At 54.3% G+C, this 21,723-nt stretch overlaps 9 protein-coding genes across 9 annotated transcripts; 5 read left to right on the forward strand and 4 right to left on the reverse strand.

The window, feature by feature from the left end:
- Nucleotides 1-1,272: 1,272 nt before the first annotated feature.
- On the reverse strand, nucleotides 1,273-2,793 carry METBIDRAFT_11037 (uncharacterized protein; the record flags this gene model as incomplete). The annotated part of the gene is made up of 1 exon (XM_018853903.1): nucleotides 1,273-2,793. The coding sequence occupies one exon, from the start codon at nucleotides 2,791-2,793 to the stop codon at nucleotides 1,273-1,275; it is 1,521 nt and encodes a 506-aa protein (XP_018712657.1).
- A 1,388-nt stretch (nucleotides 2,794-4,181) lies between these two features.
- METBIDRAFT_147864 (uncharacterized protein) lies at nucleotides 4,182-4,883 on the forward strand. The gene has a single exon (XM_018854539.1). It carries the CDS (start codon nucleotides 4,323-4,325, stop codon nucleotides 4,704-4,706), a length of 384 nt encoding a protein of 127 aa, XP_018712658.1. The 5' UTR covers nucleotides 4,182-4,322; the 3' UTR covers nucleotides 4,707-4,883.
- A 1,032-nt stretch (nucleotides 4,884-5,915) lies between these two features.
- On the forward strand, nucleotides 5,916-6,194 carry METBIDRAFT_38696 (uncharacterized protein; the record flags this gene model as incomplete). The annotated part of the gene is made up of 1 exon (XM_018857032.1): nucleotides 5,916-6,194. One exon carries the CDS (start codon nucleotides 5,916-5,918, stop codon nucleotides 6,192-6,194), a length of 279 nt encoding a protein of 92 aa, XP_018712659.1.
- Nucleotides 6,195-7,563: 1,369 nt separating this feature from the next.
- WOR3 (Wor3p) lies at nucleotides 7,564-10,039 on the forward strand. The gene has a single exon (XM_018855771.1). The coding sequence runs from the start codon at nucleotides 7,998-8,000 to the stop codon at nucleotides 9,585-9,587; it is 1,590 nt and encodes a 529-aa protein (XP_018712660.1). The 5' UTR covers nucleotides 7,564-7,997; the 3' UTR covers nucleotides 9,588-10,039.
- A 2,549-nt stretch (nucleotides 10,040-12,588) lies between these two features.
- On the forward strand, nucleotides 12,589-14,713 carry HST7 (mitogen-activated protein kinase kinase; the record flags this gene model as incomplete). The annotated part of the gene is made up of 3 exons (XM_018858735.1): nucleotides 12,589-12,774; nucleotides 12,955-14,222; nucleotides 14,704-14,713. The coding sequence occupies 3 exons, from the start codon at nucleotides 12,589-12,591 to the stop codon at nucleotides 14,711-14,713; spliced, it is 1,464 nt and encodes a 487-aa protein (XP_018712661.1).
- Nucleotides 14,714-15,191: 478 nt separating this feature from the next.
- METBIDRAFT_147849 (uncharacterized protein) lies at nucleotides 15,192-17,948 on the reverse strand. Its single transcript, XM_018854538.1, has one exon. The coding sequence runs from the start codon at nucleotides 17,799-17,801 to the stop codon at nucleotides 15,597-15,599; it is 2,205 nt and encodes a 734-aa protein (XP_018712662.1). The 5' UTR covers nucleotides 17,802-17,948; the 3' UTR covers nucleotides 15,192-15,596.
- Nucleotide 17,949: 1 nt separating this feature from the next.
- Nucleotides 17,950-18,571, forward strand: METBIDRAFT_147876 (uncharacterized protein). The gene has a single exon (XM_018854540.1). The coding sequence runs from the start codon at nucleotides 18,097-18,099 to the stop codon at nucleotides 18,475-18,477; it is 381 nt and encodes a 126-aa protein (XP_018712663.1). The 5' UTR covers nucleotides 17,950-18,096; the 3' UTR covers nucleotides 18,478-18,571.
- SIP5 (Sip5p) lies at nucleotides 18,572-20,122 on the reverse strand. The gene has a single exon (XM_018854541.1). It carries the CDS (start codon nucleotides 20,015-20,017, stop codon nucleotides 18,665-18,667), a length of 1,353 nt encoding a protein of 450 aa, XP_018712664.1. The 5' UTR covers nucleotides 20,018-20,122; the 3' UTR covers nucleotides 18,572-18,664.
- Nucleotides 20,122-20,876, reverse strand: METBIDRAFT_147803 (uncharacterized protein). The gene has a single exon (XM_018854537.1). It carries the CDS (start codon nucleotides 20,797-20,799, stop codon nucleotides 20,227-20,229), a length of 573 nt encoding a protein of 190 aa, XP_018712665.1. The 5' UTR covers nucleotides 20,800-20,876; the 3' UTR covers nucleotides 20,122-20,226.
- Nucleotides 20,877-21,723: the final 847 nt, after the last annotated feature.

Consider the following 21,723-nt stretch of genomic DNA (forward strand, 5'->3'; position numbering starts at 1 on the left):
ATATAATCGCACACGGCCAGGGAACCTCCCTGAGTTCCATTCTACAACCGGAGAACACGCGGTAGTACGCCGTCACAGAATAATCAGACGCGGCGAAGGTACTTCGAGGCTTTCCTCTATCCATGATAACTAAATGTTCGAGGACGAACATTCTAATTTTGGGGAGATAATGTTATGATACGACATGAGCCAGATTATAGATTCTGGGCATCCTGTATAATACGAAGGACGAAGAGTCTAAACATTCCTGATCGGGGTTACCCCTCACCTACTGTATAGAAGGGTTCCGAACTATAAAGGAGCGTGAGGCTGAGACATCCCTGAAGAAGGATAACACTTTTTAGACATCGAGAATACGACAGATAGACTAGGCCTATCCACTAAGGCTGAACTATCTATAAACCGATCTACTCGTAGTTTAAGAGACAGCTCCAGGCTGTTTCATAATAGCTTTCGGTTGCGGCCATACCATGCAGGAAGCACTGTTTCCCGTCCGATCAACGTTAGTTAAGCTGCATAGGGCCACACTGAGTAGTGTAGTGGGAGACCATATGCGAAATTGTGGTGCTGCAATCTTTTTGCCTCGGCAAGAGAAGAATTGGTGCCAAACCCGTTTAACTCGAAATTACACTTCTTGTGGCGACTCAGTCATCCAACGGCTAACAATGCATAATTTGCAGAGTAAGCGACCGACTTGGCTGTGCCTTCTATTACCTGATACTCTTTGTAACGTGGTGCACTACAGGTAAAGACATGATCTCATATTTTGAGTCAGCAATTTATGGAACCTTGATCTCCTGTCAGTACTCATCATGTATCAAGCAAACACTCAAAGAGAGTTTATTATGATGTCAGCTCTGAACTTTCACTAGAACGGTCTGGGTCAATTGCACTTCTCCAAGTAAAGCTGTCAGCTAATAAACGTCAAACATTCGTAATAAACGAGATAGGGGGTTCAAAAGCACCCTGTGCTCTAGGCTGTATCAAGAGGGCAAAAGCAGACAAGCCAAGCCCCCCATCACTAGGCCTAGAACTGGCCTGCGGCAAATTGCAAATGTCCGTACGGACCGTAATTAGCTATATACACCAGAAGTTTCAAAGCGATGTGCCTCCCCACCTCTCTGCCAAGATCCAATGATACATCAATGTACTGTCCGGGCTCTGCATGTCCATCCCCATATCTTTAAAAACACAAAGAAAAGACCTAGACCCAGGCACCCCGAGCAATACTCCTCACCTTCAAGCATTAATCATCCTCAGCGCGACCGCCCGTCACTTGACCAAGTGGATGTCCATTTCAATGCCCTCGTCCTTATTCATGACAGCGTTTTTCTCGTTAAAAAGCTTCTGCAACTCCCGCTCGATCTCGGTTATCAACCCGTCGTAGCCGCAGCTCCTTGACCGCACTCGAGCCTCACGCAATAGCCGCTCGGCGCTCTCGTACTGCGAAAGGTGCAAGTTCACCACGCCTAGGCCGTACGTGGCCAACGCCACAGTCTCGCTTATGGTGGTGTTGTCGCGCACAACGTCCTGCGGCAACGTCTTTGAGCCCCGGATCACCGACTCGTACGTGGCAATGACCATCTCGATGAGCTTCTGCTTGTTGGCCACGATTTCCTCGTACGAGCGCTTGTCAGCGTCCAGAACAGCCCCGGCGATCTTGTCTCTGATTTCCTCAGCTTCCGCGTGCAGCACAGCAATCGGCTGGAGCGGGTCGTGGATAGCCTTCACCTTGGCGTAGTCCACGCCCGCAGCACTGGACATTTTCTGGCGGAGCGCCTGCTCCTCGGCCTGGAGTTGCTCGGCCTGGAAGTAGAGGAGAGACGCCGTGTTGCACTGGGACAAAAGCAACTTGTCGGGCGCCATTCCAGCCACGAGCATTTTGCTGGTCATGGAGACACGCACACTGCTGGCGGCCTTGATGTCGCCCACCGCCACGCAAATGGCCGAGAGGAGGTCCATGGCGCTGAAGAACTCTTCGGCAAAGGGCTCCCAGGCCTCCGGGTTGGTCTGCAACACAATCACGTCCTCATCCTTCAGATCTTTGACCATGGACGCGAGTTCCTGCTCGGCGCCTTCCAGCGCGTCTTTTCTCGAGGACAGCCCGAGCAAGTCGCCGGCGGCTAGCAACGACACGGCCCCCGAGCCCAAGCCCATCCTGCGGTTGGCCTCCTCCTGAGCTATTAGCAAGTGCGTGATCAAGATGGCCTTGGCAAGCAGCGGGTTTTCGCGGTTGAGGTCCACCAACTTGAGGGCGACGCGCAAGTCCTTCTGGATCAAGTGGCCACGGCGGCCGCCCACACGCGCACCCTGGGCCGAGTTGGCGGGGGCTTTCAACACGGATAGGTACAAAGTGGCGATCTCGTTGTAAACAAACGCGGCGTCGTCCGCCATGCCCATGCGCTCGTACATCTCGCCCACCTTGAGCTGGATGCCAGTATACTCGTCCGACAAGCGGTCCACCTGCAAACCACGGCATTCTTCTAGCGCCTCGAGATAATGTTTGAGCGCCAACTCGTAGTCCTTTTCGCCCTTGTCGGACTCGGCCCACAAGCCCTTGCGCAAGATCTTGGCCACCGACGGCGGGAACGTGTGTTTGGGCCACCACATATAATAAGCAAACGCTGTCAACGACGCAAGGTACAAATTCATGGTGATGAATCGTTTGAACTTGGAGGGCGGCGCCTGGTACGCCGCAAAGTGCGAGTAATTGTACAGCCGCGCGAAGTGCCGGCCGGGGCTGGCGCCGGCTTTCACGCTGGGCCGGGCGCTTTTCAAAAAGGTCCGAAACATGGCAGCAAAACAAGACTGGGTCGGCTTTCTGGCCACTGAATGTGGGGTAGAAGAGTGGGTTTGGCTGACTCGAGTCGATCGGTTTGCCGCGACCGGAGGCACGGGTGCACGGCTCGTGCCCAGTCGGCTTGTCCCAAATGGTCCGTTTTATTGGAGGGGCTCACGACTGACCCGTCTGCTATTTTTGGTATGGTTCGACTCACTGTGCGGGAGAGGTGGAAGGCCTGGTTACAGCAGCCGGGCTGCCTTTGAAATTCAATATTGGGTGCACGTATCTTGGATGTACGTAGACCGCTGCACCCTCGAAGCTAGAATTGGCACAAGCGAGCTCTCCAGTTCACGGGCCTTTTATTGTTAGGTGCTTGTTTTTGAGGATTTTCACATGAGACGCGGAGGCGCCTCTGGTTCAAGTTGAATAAAACACGCTTGTGTTTTTGTGATGACAGCTCCATGTCTTTGAATTCTGCTGATGCATCTGGGAGTTTGGCCTGTCTGTCTTTTATATGTGCCGGAGGGGCCAACAGCGAACGTGAATGTAAGCTGCTGGTCGAGAGGGGGCAGGACAATGCGTAGTTTGCGATGTGCTCATTATGTTTGGCCACCAGTCGTTTTCTTTGCTCTGGGGCTTCTTTAAAATCCGGGGTCTGGACAAGCAGGAGCTGCTGAGCTTCATGCCTGCTTGTTCTGAATCAGAATATGGTCTAGTATCTGGTACAATGGCACTGGGTCTCCTTGCCTTGTGATCTATGTGGTCACGTGTATTCCATTATGATCATGTCGTCACGTGTATTAGATTACTATCATGTCGTCACGCATCGCTCCATTCTTGTGATCTTGTCGTCACGTGTAGTACTTTAAAAACGATGTCTTTACCTGTAATACATCATGACCATATATCTTCAAGTCTAATACACCAACCTTAAGATTCTGCAATAATTACGTACCAACAACTCAACAAAGACCCATTCCCGGAAATTGATCCTCTCGCCTCCAATTTACAGGAAACTCGCTGTCGCGTGGAATTGTGATGGGCTTGAAGACACAGGGCGCACAATCACCAATTCCATGCCTACACGAGTCCAGTTTTAAAGAGAACGGTATGTTTCTGAATCTCTTAAATTAAGACTGTGTTTCTCGCCTCAAACAATAAATGCCACAGAGTAGACTTTCGGGCGCTTTTTAGGTATCTGTATTTCATCTGATTTCTTTCTTTAGAGAATTGTGCGATTATACCAAACAATATTATTGCATGAAATTCCTGCTTCGACCATCAAAATTCAAAACTTGCAAAACAATCGAGTTGGGCTCATCCAGAAATCAAAAGAAACCACGGCTTACGCTTTGGTTGGATTCTCTCAAAACTTGTGACACTTTCATTAAACGTTTATAGATAATACTTTCCTTGTGTGATATCGTGAAACAATATATATGCGACGCAGCAGAGGGACACAAAGCCCTGGAGCGAGCGACCATGGAAATCCAATGGTTCGCTTCAAACCAACAAAACAAATCTACGATCTAGCTTCAAAATGCTTCTAAAATCTGCGCTTATGCCCATGGCTCTTGTCCCTTTAGAGACTCTTCTGGCCAAAGAAATCAAGATTCATTTGCGAGAGTGCATGGGGGACCTATTAAACAAATACGTAATCCAAGAGGAACTTGACTCGACAATCTCAATCAGCCTCCTTGGCTTTGGGAACATCGAAAACACAGAGAGGACGTGGAGAGATGCCTCTGAAGACGCTTGGCCTTTGCATGAATGCTTGCAAAGTTTGTCGATGGCAGGTGAAGGACCACTCCCAAGTCCCTCTTTGAGCTCCAAGTTTCCCAACGAGCCTTCGTATATGGCTAACCTGGAAAATCCTCATCTGTCATATTCAGTCGAAGATCCAATTATATACCAGTGGCCTTAGACATTCAAGTCTAACTTCGTGGTTCTTACTGATAATGGTCTAGAAGAGGTAAATAAAAATACATCTGATTAGGAACAGAGCCCCAAAAACTTTTGTTGATCAAGAGTTTCGCAGACCCGAAGCGTTGGATCTATCCTAAAATTCACAGGGCAGAGAATCTCCCTTCATGGAGTCATCCCTTGTAGAGGTGAAATGGTTTATAGAGGTGCAGCGTGGCATTGAAGCAGAGAATTTTGCTGCTTTGAATAGACACAGCCTCCTTGCAATGGTGCTTGCAAGCGTGATAACTACCAAACCATGCCATTTTTTTCAAGCAAGGTTTTGAACTATAAGACCATTTTTCTTAACCTGGATCATAACTTCATTTTAGGCATAGAAGGCAAGGCAGAATTAGAGGGCTTTGCCCGAATATATAGTCGCGGAGTACAGGAGGGGCTCATCGTTTGTTGCATCTGTTCAGAGTGAATATCATGTGTGTTCTCGTACACTATTACCTTGGATGTAGAGTTGTATTGATTCATGAAGAATTGCAAGAGGCAGTTATCGCCAGCAACTATCACCATCTGTAGTCCATGAATAAACAAGGGTTATCCCTCACAGCGTATTTAAATTTTGCACACGAGAGTCGCTTGGACGATTTCCCAAAGGTAGAACTTTTTTTTTTTACATTTTTCAAAGCCGGCATATTTTGAAGAACCGAAATCGCCTTCAAGAAGGCACAATTTCAAATTTCGCTCTTTGATCCGATTCAAAGTGAGCATGGTTCTGACATGGCAAATGAAGCATGATGGCAATGGCGTGACACTTTGGTCAGCCACTGAGCATCTGCTATTCAGTCCAGCAATACATGGACAAATTAAGCAAAGTATGGAAGTGTAAGGCCGCACGTCCGAACAAGATACAGTCAACAATGGAAATGTTGTGATTTCTTAATTTCCCATATTCTCCAATTCAGAACCGTGACAGCCCCAAGGGACAAAAAAATCAACAGTGAAAACAACTAGCCAGCTTAGCTCACAAACGCGCTTGGAACACCAAAAGCTCGGCTCTCCCAAGCAAATTTAAATACAATACAAAATAACCTGGAACGCTAGCTGCACGACAATTACGTTGTGCGTATTGTTCCCGACGCGAGCCCGCTTGAACAACCGCATCTTTCCTCCGCCTCACGAAAAAATCTGTACATTATCTGCTAGTACTACTCTAGAAATGTCCAACATCCTAAATGTACTAAGCCCTCCGCCTGGCAGAGACTTGTCCGACGAGGAATGTATCGGATGTACGGCTGTGCAGCTGGCAGTCTGTTTTCTTGGAGGGGGGTATTTTCTCTCTCTGTTGCCTTTCAAAGATAAAAGCGGATTGGTGGATCTTCGAAAACACCCCGTGTGGTTTCAGCGTGGTGTGCGCGGAACAGGAATCGGCCTTTTGGCCCTTGCTTGCTATAGGCTTGGGGAGGTGGGCAAAATATACTATAACCGGACTCACTAATGTCCTCCGTTGCCCATTCCGACCTTTTCTTTTTAGTAGTCACGAGACGTTCAATAGTTCGTATACAGGATGATTTCCTATTGTTTAAAAGAATACGTCTCCAGAGCCATGTTCACCGAGACACAGCCCAGACGTAGCGTTGTTACAACTGCTTTATTTGCCACTCGCCCAGATCGGCTCCTTTATCTTTTAGCCTCCCTCACTGACAAATTTGTAAGCCGCAAGTAGAGTCTGGCGCATTTTCTGGGTTCGCCTCAAAGGGAATCTAGGGTCTCCTCAGACGTTTGCACGTGACTATTGGGCTCTTTTCACAAACCACGCAGTTCCCATATTTCTCATGATACTGTGTGTTCGTGGATGATGTGAATTTCCGGTTATCTCCATGGCGTAAGTCTTCAGGCCAGACATGGCACGCACTTGTACTTCCGCCGCCTCGGCGTTGCTTTCCATTAATATTGTATTCGCGGATTGGCGAGTGCTTATTGTTTCCGAAAAGTGAGAGCTGAGGCCACATCATGCCAATGTTTTTGCGGGGAATTGAGAACACGTAAAATTTTAGACGGCGTGAAGAACCACTAGAGTACGAAGTTGTGAAACCAAAAGCAACAATGCACAAAATTCGTTGAAACCGTCCTTTTGCGGCAATGGTTCGTCCTCGAAAGTCCGCTCAATAAGAATCAACAAGTATGTAGGACACATGTGTAAATCACGCACAATACAATAGCGCTGTTCCATTCCAACCCCCCGTTCACCCTCAATGCGACATCATAAGCGTTACAGACGCATAAGCCGTCTACCGTATTTTCTTGGTGTGGGAGAGCCTTCGAAATGATTCGGGCCCCTTCTTGTATTTCCGTGTCCATAGGGATCTCATCAGCCAATACGGTACTCAGAGACATTTTCCTCAGAGACTTTAGACATGCATGAACTCTCAGGGACAACTTTAATTTGAGGTCACAAAAGAAAACTCTGTTTTTGAATCCGTCTGCATGGTGGCTCTCTGTGTGCGTGCAGCTTACGACTGCATGCACAACGTGACAGACGCACTGCCCCACGTATTTTTGTCAGCAAAGCTTTCATCTTTGATATTGCGTGGACCCGCAACAAAAGTAGCGCCGTGAAAGATTCGAAGGTTTGAGTGTGGGGCAAAAAAAATACAATATATTTTCCTTCACAAGACAGGCCACACGCAAGTCTGGTCCATCGTGTGTCACCCGGTCGCGTCAGACTGAAATCAAAACAATAGGGGCAGTATCTCCGCGAAAGGCTCTCTCGAAGCACAAGCAAACAGAGCCTCTGCGACATGCCTGATCCTACATGTGTTGAATCGTTCTCTAATTGCGCATTCGTCTGAAATTCTCACTTTCCCCCATCCTGCGCAATATCTCCCAGATTTGCACCTCAGGCACCGCGAGTCTCATATCTGTAGTCTGACGTATAAAGTACTTCTTTTGCTGCCTGCCGGGGGCAACATGCGCTTTTTTTCCGACGCCCTTCCAAACCAAAGTGCTTCACATTCTAGGCGAGAAAAAAAAACATTCGAAGGATTTGCCCGTCTCACCAATTAAATCAAAAAGAAAATCCTGGTTCTGCCTCTTGCTCATGGAATTCCAGATCCAGCTTTAAACCTCTTCAGTTCCGCCATACATATTGCGCTGGTTTGTAGCTCTCGTGCACAGACTCTCGGAGCTATCATCATACTCAACTTCACCTTTACTTGCATCTAGCATCCACAGGCTCCAGCACATCTTTTGAACGCCTCGAGCTTTTCTTCCTTTGCGTACCATGGACCAACTGTATACCATGGACACTGTCAACCAGAAGCAGCCGCCCGGACCGCAAATGCGCAGAGGCTACTATGGAGATGACCACGAGCTCTTCCGCCAAAACTCATCCTTGGACTTGAAGTACCCGTTTCCCCAGCCGCACCTGTTCCCGCCCAGCCTGTCGGTAAGGGGAGGCCCTTTGAAAATGCCCTCTTCGTTCCCGTTGGACGGAAACATGGGACAAGACAGCCAGGCTACAGACCCGCGGTATGTGCCGCAGGATTTCGTTCTGCTGGCTCGCGAGCTGGAAGACAAGAGATACAAGAACCACTACGGGTTTCTGGGCTCGCAGGGCCAGGGCACAGCCTCCCTCAACAATGGCATCAACCCTCCGCCGGGCATGAACGCTTTTTCAAATGGCGCTGGCGCCACGTCTTTCAATGTGCTCAATCTCCCGCCGGCGGCCGCGCCGGTATATGCGAAGACCCCGGGACCCGACGGGCTTGTGGCCCCCATCCCGCCGTTGCACGTGCAACACGAGCATTCGTCCAAGGAGGACGCCGACATGCCGGAAACCGGCGAAAACACCATCCACAGCAAGTGCTCGCGGTGCAAAAAGGACTTTGTGCAGAGGCTCAGCGCGCCGCAAGACAACGGCAAGGGCAAGAGCAGCGAGCCCAAGATCTTCAAGTTGTGTTTCCACTGCCGCGACTTGCAGAGGCAGCGGTCGCGGCGATGGCAGATGAAAACCAAGGACAAGCAGGGCGCGTGCCGGCGGTGTGGCAGCGAGATCCCGGTGGACCAGCAGCGGTTTGTGTTGTGCCCGCAGTGCCGCAAAAGCCTAAGAATACGAAAGGCCAACCGCGCCGCGCAGGGCCGGTGTGTGCACTGTTCCGGGCCCATCAGCTCGCTGATCATCAAGGACGACAGTGCCGATGGGGACTCGTCGGAGGAGCCGGAGAGCCGCCGGTCCTCGGAGGCGGGGTCCTTCAAAGTGTGCCAGCGATGCCGAGAAAACGACAAGATCCGGCGCAACAACTTGGAGCGCATGGGCAACTGCAACCGCTGCGCCAAGGCCTTGGACCCGGACGAGCAGGGCCGGCACAAGGTGTGTTTCACGTGCCGCCAGAAGAAGAAGAAACAGGGCGGCGTGCCGCCGTTCGGCGCCGGCGACGCGCCGGCGGGCGTGCAGATGCACATGTCTCAGGGGACGCAGATGCTTTCGGGCACGCAGCACATGCAGCAGCCGCCTTTGCTCCAGCCGGGCCAGGCGTTGCATCATGCGTCGCAGATGGGCTCGCAGAACCCGGGCTCGCACATGCACGACATGGGGCAGAACGTGATGGTGCCGTCCATGAACTACGTGCCCATGGAACAGAACACGATGCTCATGCACCCGGGGGCAGGCGGCTACAACGGCGCGGGCGTCTCGGTGCCTCTGCAAGAGATGCACATGGGCTACGCGCAGCAGATGCAGCCCATGGTGCAGGGGTCGGGCGACATGTACAAGCCTCCCATGACGCAGCTTCCTCTGTTGCAGCCGCACATGGACCTGGGGTACCAGCAGTTCATGGGCTACCCGCCGGTGGGCCGCAACGGGCTCCATTACTCGAGCAACCGCATGTGACGGGCGACAGGTGATGAATGAGGTGGCAATAGTGGTATTAGGGACAAGTGACAAGTGACAATAGGGACAAGTGATATTAGTGATGTTACTGATATTAGTGATATCAGTGACAAAAGACAAGTGATGTTAGCGATGGTATTGATATTAGTGATATTAGTGACATCAATGAGAATAGCGACAATATTGACAATAGTGACAAGTGACAAGTGACAAGTGACAATAAGGACAACTAGAGTGATATCCAATAGTGACAACTAGTGGAATTCGTCTTGTTAGTGATGTTGATAGTGACATTAGAGACTTTCGTGATATCAGTGGCAATTGGTGACAATAGTGACAAGTGATATTAGTGATATTATTGAGAGAGTGACAAGCGACGATAGTGACAAGTGATATTAGTGATATTAGTGATATTCTTGATATTAGTGCGATCAATGACAAGCGATATTAGTGAAATCAGTGAAATTAGTAATATTAGTGACAATAGTCACATTATTCGCATTAGTGATACGAGTGACCAAAGTGACAAGCGACAATGGTGACAATAGGACGCTGGCGACAATTAGCTAATACCGAACGGTGTAAAGAAAGCATGACAGCGTCGTGGATTGTAGAGAAGAGTGCTGGGCGAGGTTCCACGCGGGCCCACGACTACGTATTCTACAAGTACACGAGGCCCGCTGCTCTCATCCCTGCTATACAAGTGGAGGCTTTGCTCGTGCTTTGCGCCTTCTAGACCTTTCCTCGATGCCGCTAGCCTTTTGATGTCACAGCGTCTTTGGCCCTCTGGATTTGGTATGTCTAAGCCTGCTTAAAAGAGATGAACGCGGAAGGCCAATGGCGGGCCACTTGCTGTCCCTATCAGGTATTAGGGCGGCCCCAATCACCACGATACGGCCCAGCTGCACTTTCTTCCTGGAACAAACCCCTCAATCATTGCAACAAACCGCTCAACCATTGCAACAAAACACCCGTGGTTGTGCCTTTCCCTCCCCAGGGCACGGCTGAGTTGACGACAGAAAGCGCGGCAGCAAAAAGTATAGACAGGCGCCCAGCCTACTTGCTCATTCGCATGTGAGCTTAACAAACGTGCGCCTCACCGTGAACCCTCATGATTAGTAGCCTTGAGCAAGCCACGGGCTCGTGAGCCACGAAGCACAGGCCTGTACCAGATGAGCTCTTTGAGCATTGCTGTTCTCGGAATCTACTCGCCAAAAAATAAAAAAAAAAGAAAGAGAAGAGAAGAAAGAAACCACTTCCATCAGGGCTCCAGATATAGGCTTAGTGGACCTTGCCTGCAATGAGAGCTTGCCAGGGACTGGGACTGCCGTATACCGCCATCAAGGAACAGACGAGAAGAATCACAAGCCATTCTGTCTCGTCCCCTCCTATTGTTGTTTTCCCCTCCAGAATTTCGCATGCGCACAGCATGCTACAAGGCCAAGGAGTTCCAGGTGGCCCGATTTATGATCCGCACGCGGCCATGGGGAAATTGCCGAGCCGCGACATTTTCCTCCATGCGAGGGTGTCAAACGTATGCGGCGGCACCACGGAAAGTGGCATGGGAGGTCCTCTCGGCAGGCAGCAAAAAGAGGCTTTGCGTGGTGGGGCCTGCCGCCCAGGCAGGCCCGTCTCAAAACGAGCCCGAGTTTGAGACGCCGGGGCCGCCGCAGAAAGGAAAGGTGCACAGCCCGCTTGCAGCGTCTCGCGGCCGCAGATACGCACGGTTGTTGGATGGGTACCCTTGTGCAGCGATAGCGGACAATGGAGCGCATGTACGCTAGCCAAAGACAATAGGGCCAGCGCCCGGGCGGGGCACCAAGAATGTTGATGCGTGTCTCTGAAAGTGGCGTGTTTTGAGTCTTTTGATTTTTTTTTTTTTTTTTTGCAGGCGGGCACCTGCCCGGCCCTCCGGTTCTCGAGATATTTGCAAGCACGCGACAGCCCGCTTGGGGGCCCTGTCTGCAGTCGCCTCGAGCCTGTAATGCGTTATTGCTGCGTCGAGCCATTGAATTGCCCTGGCCGGGCCTGGTAAGGAAATTCGTTTTCTAAGCGTCTTTCCCGCGTCCTGTAGCAACAGGCCGCAGGAGCAACGCAGTTTGCAGCGGAAGAAACCGTCCTACGTGGCTGGCCACGTGACCCTGCAGCCCGTGACTTGCGTCTGCCCCGCATCGCGAAAAATCGCGCCGGGTCTTATCCACTCTCAGTAGTTAATGCTTTTTATATCATCATATATATTGTGAATATTTATAACCTAATAAAGGATATAATTCTAAATGATTATTCAAAATATTTCTACTATGTTTATTAGAAACATGAATTTTATATTGAATGATCTTTCTATTATATTAAGTTTTAATGATATTCTATATTTAGTTCAGACCATAAAAACTGTAATACATCCCACCGGCTCTTCTTGGCGCGGCGCCTCCGCTCTTGCCTTTTGTGACATCTCCCTGTGGAGCGCGGACCTCCAGTTTTTATCTGAGGCTTTAGTTGCGCACTTTGGTATAGCTTGGGTCTGGCTTTTGTTCTGGTCTGACTTTTGTTGTGGGTCTGACTTTTGGTCTCGGTCCGTTGTCTTTGGTCCTTTGGTCTTTTGGTGTCCGTCGGTCGCTTTTGGTCTCACCCTCGGACTTTTGGTCTCACCTTCAGACTTTTGGTCTCACCTTGGAACTTTTGGTCTCACCCTCGGACTTTTGGTCTCACCTTCAGACTCTTGGTCTCAATTCGCACTTTTGGTCTCTATTCGCACTTTTGGTCTCACGTTTGGCGCCTTGGTCCCCTCTGGATCTTCCTCCCACTTTGTGCCTCCCTTCAGGCCTCCTATCGCGTCTGGGTCTTTTCCCCTACACCTCCTTGCCGCCCCTTTTGACTCGCATCCTGCCGTCTTTTTTTGGCTCGCATCCAGTCTTTTTCGGCTTGCCCCTCCCCCTTTTGGCTCGCCCCTACCCCTCGTCGATCGCTACCCGCCCTCACATATACACATACCCACGTGCCCATGGAACACGGCCTCCCCGCCCCCGCTGCAGGCCCCACCAAGGAAAAGGCGCTTCCGCCCATCCCCCCGGCCGGCGAGCCGCTCATACCGCCCATGTCGCTCCGGCGCAAAAACGTCAAGCAACTCTCGTTCAGCCCCGCGGCACACACTCCTCTGGGGCTGCAAATCTCGAAGGACTTCGAAATAGTAAGCGCCGCCCCCAAAATCCGGGACCCCCAGATGTCAAGGGACGTCCAAATGTCAAGGGACCCCCAAATGTCGAGGGACGTCCAAATGTCGAGGGACGCCCCCCAAATTTCAAGGGACGCCCAGATGTCAAGGGACGCCCCCCAAATTTCAAGGGACGCCCAGATGCCAAGCGCTCAGGACCCCCAAGCCCCCGACTACTCCCGCGAGCTCGGCCGCTTGGCCGCACTCAAGACCCAGCCCCGCAAAAAACACCCGCGCCCGGCGCCGTTGGTCAACATCGCCCACGCGCCCGCACAGACGTCGCCGCAGGACTTGATCGACTCGTTCCACCACTTGGACTTGTCCTCGCGCACGCCCGACATGGCGCCGCCGCCGCCGCTCGTGCCCCGCCAGCGCCGCACGGTCATCAGCCTGCTCTCGCCCACCAAGCTGCCGCTCAGCGGCCTGCCGCTGCCCCGGCCCGCGGCGCTCGGCCTGCCCGGCCCGGACTCGCCGTTGGCCGCCACGCTGGGCTCGCTCAACTTGCGCGACGAGGACTTGGTGCACTTGAAGGACCTCGGGCTGGGCAACTCGGGCGTGGTGCTGAAGGTGTTGCACGTGCCGCTGCAGAAAACCATGGCCCGCAAGGTGGTGCTCGTGGACTCCAAGCTGGCGGTGCAGACGCAGATCATCCGCGAGTTGCGCATCATGCACGAGTGCCGGTCGCCGTACATCATCGAGTTCTACGCCGCGTTCCTCCGCGCCAACAACTCCATAGTCTTGTGCATGGAGTACCTCAACTGCGGCTCTTTGGACCACATCGTGCAGTTGTGCACGCCGCGCCAGTTCCCGCGGCCCGTGCTCCAGAAGCTCCTGTTCCTGATCCTCTGCGGCTTGACCTACCTCTACGACACCCACCGCATCCTCCACCGCGACATCAAGCCGTCCAACGTGTTGATGTCCCACCGCGGCGACTTCAAGCTCTGCGACTTTGGCGTGTCGCGCGAGCTCGCCAGCTCGCTCGCCATGGCCGACACCTTCGTGGGCACGTCCACCTACATGCTGCCCGAGCGCATCCAGGGCCTAGCCTACGGCTTGAAGTCCGACGTATGGTCCATGGGGCTCATGCTCGTGGAGTTGGCCTCCGGCAGGGGCGTGTGGAGCGACGACGGCCCCGACGGCTCGCGCCACACGGGCCCGGAGGGCATCCTCGACTTGCTCCAGCGGATCGTCAACGAGGACTCGCCGCTGCTCACCAACAAGACCGACCCCGTGCTGCGTGCCGCCTACGACCCGGCCTTGTGTGCGTTCATCGACCTGTGCCTTGTGAAGGACGACAAGCTCCGCCACTCGCCGGACGCGTTGCTACGGCACCCGTTCCTTGCGGGCGTCGCGCAGGGCGCCTGCGACAAGGACGTCAAGGCCTGGGCCAAGCACATCCGCAAGCTCCACAAGGAAAAGTGCGAGTAGGCCTCCTGGCTGCTGCCGGCGGGGCATGCCGAAACACGTGTGTGGCGACATGCACCGGGCTGCTGCTGCTGCTGCTGCTGCTGCTGCTGCTGCTGCTGCTGCTGGTAGAAACGACGTGCGCTAGTTCCTTGCGCTGTCTTTTGTGCCGGGCCCTGGCCAGTCGGCGTACTTGGCAACACCCGGTGATTTCAGAACACCAAACTTGGCCTGTGCCGGCATTCATACGACTTCCGGTGCCATTTTTATAACTTCCGGTGCCGTTCTCACATGCTGGCTTGATAACAGCCGGAGTCTCCAGGCCGCAACATTTAGGGTGTTGCTCTTCAGCAATGCTTGGGATCTCATAGAAGTTGGTATCATAGTCTAATAGACCTATACCGACCCCACGACTCACTGGTGGATGCTGACGTGATCCAGGATCCACCGGCTCCCAGGAGTACGGATCCCCCAATGCGCGGGAATCCTAAGAGCCGGTAGTCACCAGTGAAGAAGCACGCATGCGATTTTCGTAAGTGACTAGTGCATGCCGATAGGACAACACTAGTGCCTGGCGGGCTCATGCAGACCGGTATCCATCGCAAGATACCTATACAGAATTCCGCTGTACTGGTCTAACATATATATGTGCATCCATTGTTTCAGTCTTTACTGGCTTATCATATGTGCATCCATTATTTCAGTATGTACTGGTCTAACATATATATGTACATTCATTGCTTCAGTATTTCCTGGTCTAGCATATATATGAGCATCCATTGTTTCAGTATTTCCTGGTCCAACATAGATGTCCATTCATTGCTTCAGTGTTTACTGTTTTAACATATATAAGTGCATCCATTGCATAAATATTTACTGGTTTAACATTGCTTCAGTATTTACTGGCTTAAGATATGTGCATCCATTGTTTCAGTATTTACTGGTCTAACATACATATCTGCATCCATTGCTTCACTATTCACTACATATCCATGCAACGCCTAGCGCCACTGGATAGTTACCCACCAGCCCAATATACTAGCGTCAAGACATCCAAACCTTGTGCAACAACTACATTCGTACGACCCTAGGCATCAGAGCAGATCCATTCTCAGCATTCACAAAGACGTATATGTGTAACTATATACATATAACTCCAATGTACTAGTGCTTGCTCAATACAAAACCAGTTCCCGGCGACTCCATGAATCCATGCTCGCCGTTCAGCGGGCACGCCGGGTTGATGAAAAAGGCAGTCTGTCCAGTCCCACGACATACACGGATCGTGCCATTCGCCAATGCCCGACGAGTCCATGACACCCCACAGGATCGCCACAAGCCCACGCCCATCCCAGCACCCCGCCGTCCCGGCGGCCCGCCGCAGCCCAGGGTTCCTAGAAAATAAACGCATTTAATTCCACGTGGCACGCCAGCCTCTGCGTGTAGAACACCCGCTCGAGCAGGCTACGGGCCGCAAGCATGGCGTTGATGCTGCTTGTTTGCTCACACCCGCTGTGGGCGCCGTGGAAACAGCTTTCGTCCAGGCAAAGAAGAAGGTCGCGGTCGCAGTGGAGCCACGAGACATGGCGCCGGGCCAGCCCCGTGGCCGCCGGCATAGGGGGCACGGTGGCAGGCGCTTTTTGTTGGACGGGTGCCCCGCCGGCCGATGCCAGCAGGCTCTGCGAGTCCGTGGACTCAATGGACTCGGCACCAGACCCGCCGAAGGACAGCGACGAGCTGGAGCCTGCGGTCTGCGTTCGCTCGAGGGTGCATCCGGGGAGCAACAACGGGAAGTCCGCCAAGCACCTGTCGTTGAGCGCGGCCAACGTCGCCAATAACTGCTCCATCAAGAACTTGTCTTTGTAGGAGAGACGAAAGTGGCGGAGCGTGCGGTCGCTTGGGCAGGCGGAGGCCCTGCCGGTGGTGCGGAAGAGGGTGAGCGTGTGCTCGGGGCTGGGCCCGCCGGGGGCCGTGGGCTTGGCGGTGTTTTGGTTTGGCCTGTCGGCAGTCTCTGATTCCAGAGAGGTGTTTGTTGGGTGGATGAAAGTGTCCGCTGTTTGATTGGAAGTTGCTGCTGTTTGATTGGAGGTGACTCCTGCTTGATTCGAAGTGACTCCTGCTTGATTCGAAGTGACTCCTGTTTGATTGGAAGTCTCCGCTGTTCGAGTGGAAGCCCCCCTCTCTTGACTGGCGGCTTCGCTCTCTTCACGGCCGGCTTCCAGCTGTGCACCCCAGATCTTGGCCTGTTCCCTGGCGCCGGCCGCCGCACGGAAACCCGCCTGGCTCGAAGGACGCTCCCCGTGGCACGCCTCCCCCTCGCCACGCGCCCCTCTTTCCACACCTGGCGCCCCGCCGCAAGGAGCCCCGAACCGAACGGCCGCAGCAAAGGCCTCGGCCGCCGACGAAAATACAAGCACGTGCTGGAACCGGCCCGTGTACTTGGCCTCGAGGTCGGGGCGCGCCGCCAACACTCGTATGTCCGTGAACGTGAACATCGAGTGGTCGAGGCGGAAGTGCCGGAGCACCAAGAGGCAGTCGTTGGTCTCCCTCTTGACGTCCCCCAAAAGAAGCAAGACGCGGCAGCGAGGCGCGTCGCGGAGGAGGGCCACCAAGTGGTCCACGCAGAACGAGAAAAACGGAAGCGCCACGTCGAGAAGAAAACAGCAGTCGTGGACCGACACCAGCTCCGGCACCGCGACCAACGCGTGCGCCGGCGACGGCACGCGGATGTAGTCCTGGAGCCCGCCGTCGAGCAGCTGCCCGTAGATAAGCGAGCGCTCGCATGGCGCGCGGCGGTGGGTCTCGTAGGCGTCCAAATCTGAGCCTTGGACCAGCGCACAGTTCTCGCAGAGCGGCACGTGGCGCTGGAGCCAGCACGACGAGTACGGAAACACAAAGAGCTTGTCTTTCGGGCAGAACGTGCGCCGGCCGCTGGTGACGGCGTGGCGCAGCGGGATCTTGCCGACAAACCGCAGCCCGGGCACGGTGCCGCGCCTAGCCGAAAAGTCGCTTGCGAAATTTAGCACCACGTGCTTGACCCGGAGCAACACGCTCGCGTCGTCGGGCGTGATATCGCTCAACGGGATCACCGAGTCCCGGAGCCGGCCCGTGCTAGTGACCACTCGCCGGAGCGGGAGAAGATCCACCTCGTGTTTGCCGAGGTACAGCGTGCGTGTTTGGAGGTCGTTCTTTGGGTAGTGCGCGGGAGGGGACATCAACGTCACTGACGGCGAAGACCCGGCCGCCATTTCGGGCGTGGCTTGCGGGCGGGCGCTTGTTGGGCCGGGCGCCGGGTGCCAGACGGCTGGCTGCAGAGCTGCGGGGCACAACGTGGCGATGGTGCTTGGAGAGCCCAATTGGATGTGTCGTATAACGAGCCTTCCTGTACTGGTGGCAGGTGACGGGGGCTCGGGGTGAACGCAAAACAGCCAGCGGAAGAGAACAGCGTGGCTTGGGAAAGAAAAAAGCGCCGCGGGCCGTGGCAACTCAATCGAACATTCCCGTGGGGGAAGTTCCCAAAGGAGCCCATAAAAAATTGTCCGTGGAATCTCATGCACTCCGCCAGCGATAGCTCGCTTAGTTGGGCAGAAGCCTTGCATGCCGGACCATGCGCCTCGTGAATGCAACGGCGCAAGGCAGGCCCGGGCCGCTCTGGTCGTGCGGGAAACCTGGTAGGAACCTGGTGGATTCGGCCCCTGGTCCCCCGCTTCAGGCTTCACACGCTGGGGTTTCCCTGCCCTGCTTCAAAAGCACCTTGTTTTTGCAAAAATCCCGGAACCTGTGACCGCGGACCGAATCGTTCTGGGCCCCATGGCCGCATCTTGGAAGCGTCTCAACTCAAAGCCGTGCCTGCTGAAACAATGAGACATTTTCACAGGCATCAAACGTGCCACAATGAGTTTCGGAAGGAGAGGAACAATGAAGCCTCGCTCTTCCTTTAGCAAAGCCTCAGTCGGATGGATGCTCAGCCGCTCGATGCTCAGCCGCTCGGCCGGCTCCGCGGCCCCGAGGTCCCAGGGTCCCCAGAGCGACGGCTCGTCGTCACTATACGCAGACACGCGGGGCATCGTGGCTCAAAACAAACCTCGTGTTAACCTATCTCCAAAATCTAAGAACCACTCGTACGTACGCTACCGCCCAGCCACGCACGCCAAAGATCCAGGAGCAGGTTGCCATTCCGCGGCCCGACCCCATGCGCTGGCTGACGAGGACTGGGCCTGCACATGCGCGCGTGCCGTGCGTAAAAATGCCCTTTTTGGGGGATTGTTTGCATAGAAGTGCCTCAGCCGGCGATTTCCATGCTCGATTTCGAGAACCGCGCCCTTGCGTCACCCCCTCCGCGGGTCACCTCCTCCAAGCGTGCATGCGAGTGGTGTGGCACAAACTCTATAACAACGGTGCCGAAAGCATGACTAAATCGTGCATGGCCGTGCCTAACGGCGGCCGCGCACGGCGCCGTTCTCTATTTCCCCCTCAGCCGCTGGGCCCTGGCCACTCGCTCCTCTTCCTCCAAAAGCAGTAGTTTCATCGCCTCCTCCATCATCCGGTCCTCGAGAGACATGTAATAGCGCGGGCTGTGGCCCGCCCTGCTGCGCGAGGACGAGCCTTCGTCGTTCATGATCAAGTTCGACGCATGGATGGCACTCGCGGCGGCGGCCTTCCTGGCGAGCCTGCTCTTGGCAGCGGCAAGTTTCAGCTCCCATTCCGGGCGGATGGCGTCGGTGGTGATTACCGCGTCCGATTCCGCAGCCACTGAGGACCTGCGTCTGGGCTTGCGCGGGCTGGCGGGCGGCGGGGCCCTTGCCTGCGGGTCGGCGCCGTCGACAAACTCCACAGACTCCTCCGCGTCTTCTGGGATGGACTTGATCAGCGACTTTTCCGAGTACTCGCTGGGCTTGCAGGCCGCGCCGCGGCCCACGTGCACGTCGCCGGGCGGGTCGTACGTGACGCCGAAGTCGGTCATGGCGCAGTACGGGCAGTGGGCGGGCTCGGAGATGAGCGTGTGGGGGAGCTCGCCGGGCAGCGGCAGCGCGGCGTCGTCGTGAGGCGGGTGCGGGTCGAGCCGCTTGATCTGCACGAAGCACTCGGTGCAGATGGGCTGGCGGCAGCAGCGGCTGTAGTTGAGCGGGCACGGGAAGTAGAGAAAGCAGATCGGGCACTCGGCCGCGCCGCGGTAGAGCCGCAAGACCAAGTCGCGCGAGGCAAGATCGGGGTCGGCGGCGTCCGCGGCGCCCGCGGCGGTGCGTGCGTCGAGGTACTCGGACTCACACTGGCGCTGCTGCTCGGCCACGCGGGCAAGCATTTCCTGGAGCCGTTTTCTCTGCTCCTGGCGCTTGTGGAGGTTCAGCGGGCGGCGGATCTTGTGGTCCTCCAAGTCGTCGGGCTCGTCGTCGTCGCCGTACGCGGCGTCCAACGCGTGGAGAGGACTCTGGCGCACCAAGGCCACGAGCTCGTCGTCGGTCCACGACGCGTCAAAGTCCTGAAGCGGCGTGTAGAACGGCGCGAGCCGGCGCTCCAAGACGAGGCGCCGCACGACCTGCGTGTCGAAGTCGAGGTTCAGCTTGTACGTGCCGAACGGCGCCAAGTAGCCGCCGTCGGCGTTATCGCGGAACCGCACCACGAGCGCCATGGCGTGTTGTTCCTTGGCGCGGAGCTTCTCCTCGGTCTTGCCGCCGGCCTTGCCGGACGCCGCCTGCGAGGACAGCATGGTGTGGCGGCGGGGGTTCCGGGCCCCGGACACCGCGGAGTGGCCGGTGCCGAAACTCAGGAGAGACGACAGCCGCGGACGCGCTTCTTTGGTCGGCGTGTTGCCCATTTGTGGTTTTGTGTTTCTTCTTTTTTTTGCGTGTGTTAGTCTAGGTGTGCAAAAGCGGCACGGGCGGTCCACGTGACAGGCCCGGGGCACAAACGGGGTTTTGGGCGTGGCTCGTGGGCGGGAAACCGAAAAGACAGGAAGCCGGGGAGATTCGGTGGGGTAGATCTACAGGGGGCCGGCGGCTAATGGACGGCGGCTCGGCTCACAGATCAGGAACGGCGGGCGCGCGGGAAAAGGCTGCAAAAAAAACAAAAACAAAACTGCCAGATGCCGGTTGCCGCTGGCTGGGAAATTCGTGGGTTGCTGGAATAAAGCGGTGCTTCGGATGGCAGCCGCTGAAATGGAGCTGGGTTTCCCCGGAGCTCGTTCCGGCACAGCCGTGGCCGCGCAGGCCGCGGCACGTGACCTGCGTTTGCCATCGTGTGGGGATCTGCTGGCGGACCGGCGCAGCCTATTTGCAAGCGCACGACGCGATTTGCTTGGGCGCCCCTTTTTGTGCCTCTGTGCCGCTGTAGCCTGTGTTTCGTGGTTTGCGGTTTTTGGTTTGTGGTTTGTGTTTTTGGTTTGTGTTTTTGGTTTGTGGTTTTGGTTTTTGGGTTGTGGTTTGTGTTTTTGGTTTGTGGCTGCTGTCTTTTTCGGTTGTCTTTTTCTATTGTCTGTCCCAGGATTCCTGCCCAATACGGACGCAGGAAAAGGCAGGGTTCGGACAGTGCCCTGGCGCTCTCGCTAAGGCGCAGCTGGTTTGCGGTCACGTGGAGCACCGCGCGCGGCCGGGGCTCCATGCCATGCTTTATTGGTAGGCCATGTAATAATAATATTAGGGTTATCTGTATAAATATACGTGGAGTTAGCTAGAATTTATATAATCAACCCCAAGGAACAAGAGACTCTCGCGCTCCTATGAAAAAACTCTTTAGTACTCCATGGGCCAAGCGTACAATGTGCAGTCCCATGCCAGCAACAGATCAGAGATCATGCCAGTCGTTGTAGAGAATGCCAGTTTATTTCAAATGCCCAGTCTATTTAGAAGGCCCAGAAGGCCCATTCTTTTTAAAAGGTCCATTTTTTGGGAGAGCTATCTTTTCTGGAAGGCCCGCTCTTTTAAAGGCCGACTCACTTCTAAATGGTCCATTCATTTCTTTTAGTAGACCCATTTCAGACTTATTACAAGGCACACGCCATACTTGTTCAAGGCGCATGGCCTTCTTTTTAAACCGTCCATGCCTTTGGTCCAAAATGCCCATGCCATTGTTCCGAAATGCCCATGCCATTTTTTATACAGAAGAACATGTGATCTATAAAGCCAGCTTGTAGAAGACCATCCATTGGCAGAGTATATCTGCTAGTAACATGTGGAGTAGTCATTGGGATGATGGCGTGCAGCAGAGATTTTTATTAAGCATTAATTTGTATAAGTGATGCTGTTCATAATGCTGAGTTGTTCACAGAGAGGCGGTCTTCAGAGAATCTGTTTAATTATCGTTTGCGGAGGTCAGACTCTTGTTCAGCATATATCCCATAGTAATAGCAGCGCACCCGCTCGTCAAGATATTCATCAGCATTAACACCTTACCAAGCCGCTATCCGCGAAAGGCGCTCATTATGCTATTGGCAGAAACTGTTTATTAGGCCAACAGCGCACGCCATATTCTCAAGCCATCAATGGTCGCATATTACTCTGTTCCCCAGTGAAAGCCACATACCAC

Source organism: Metschnikowia bicuspidata, assembly GCF_001664035.1.
Source record: "Metschnikowia bicuspidata var. bicuspidata NRRL YB-4993 chromosome Unknown METBIscaffold_2, whole genome shotgun sequence".
NCBI lineage: Eukaryota > Fungi > Ascomycota > Pichiomycetes > Serinales > Metschnikowiaceae > Metschnikowia > Metschnikowia bicuspidata.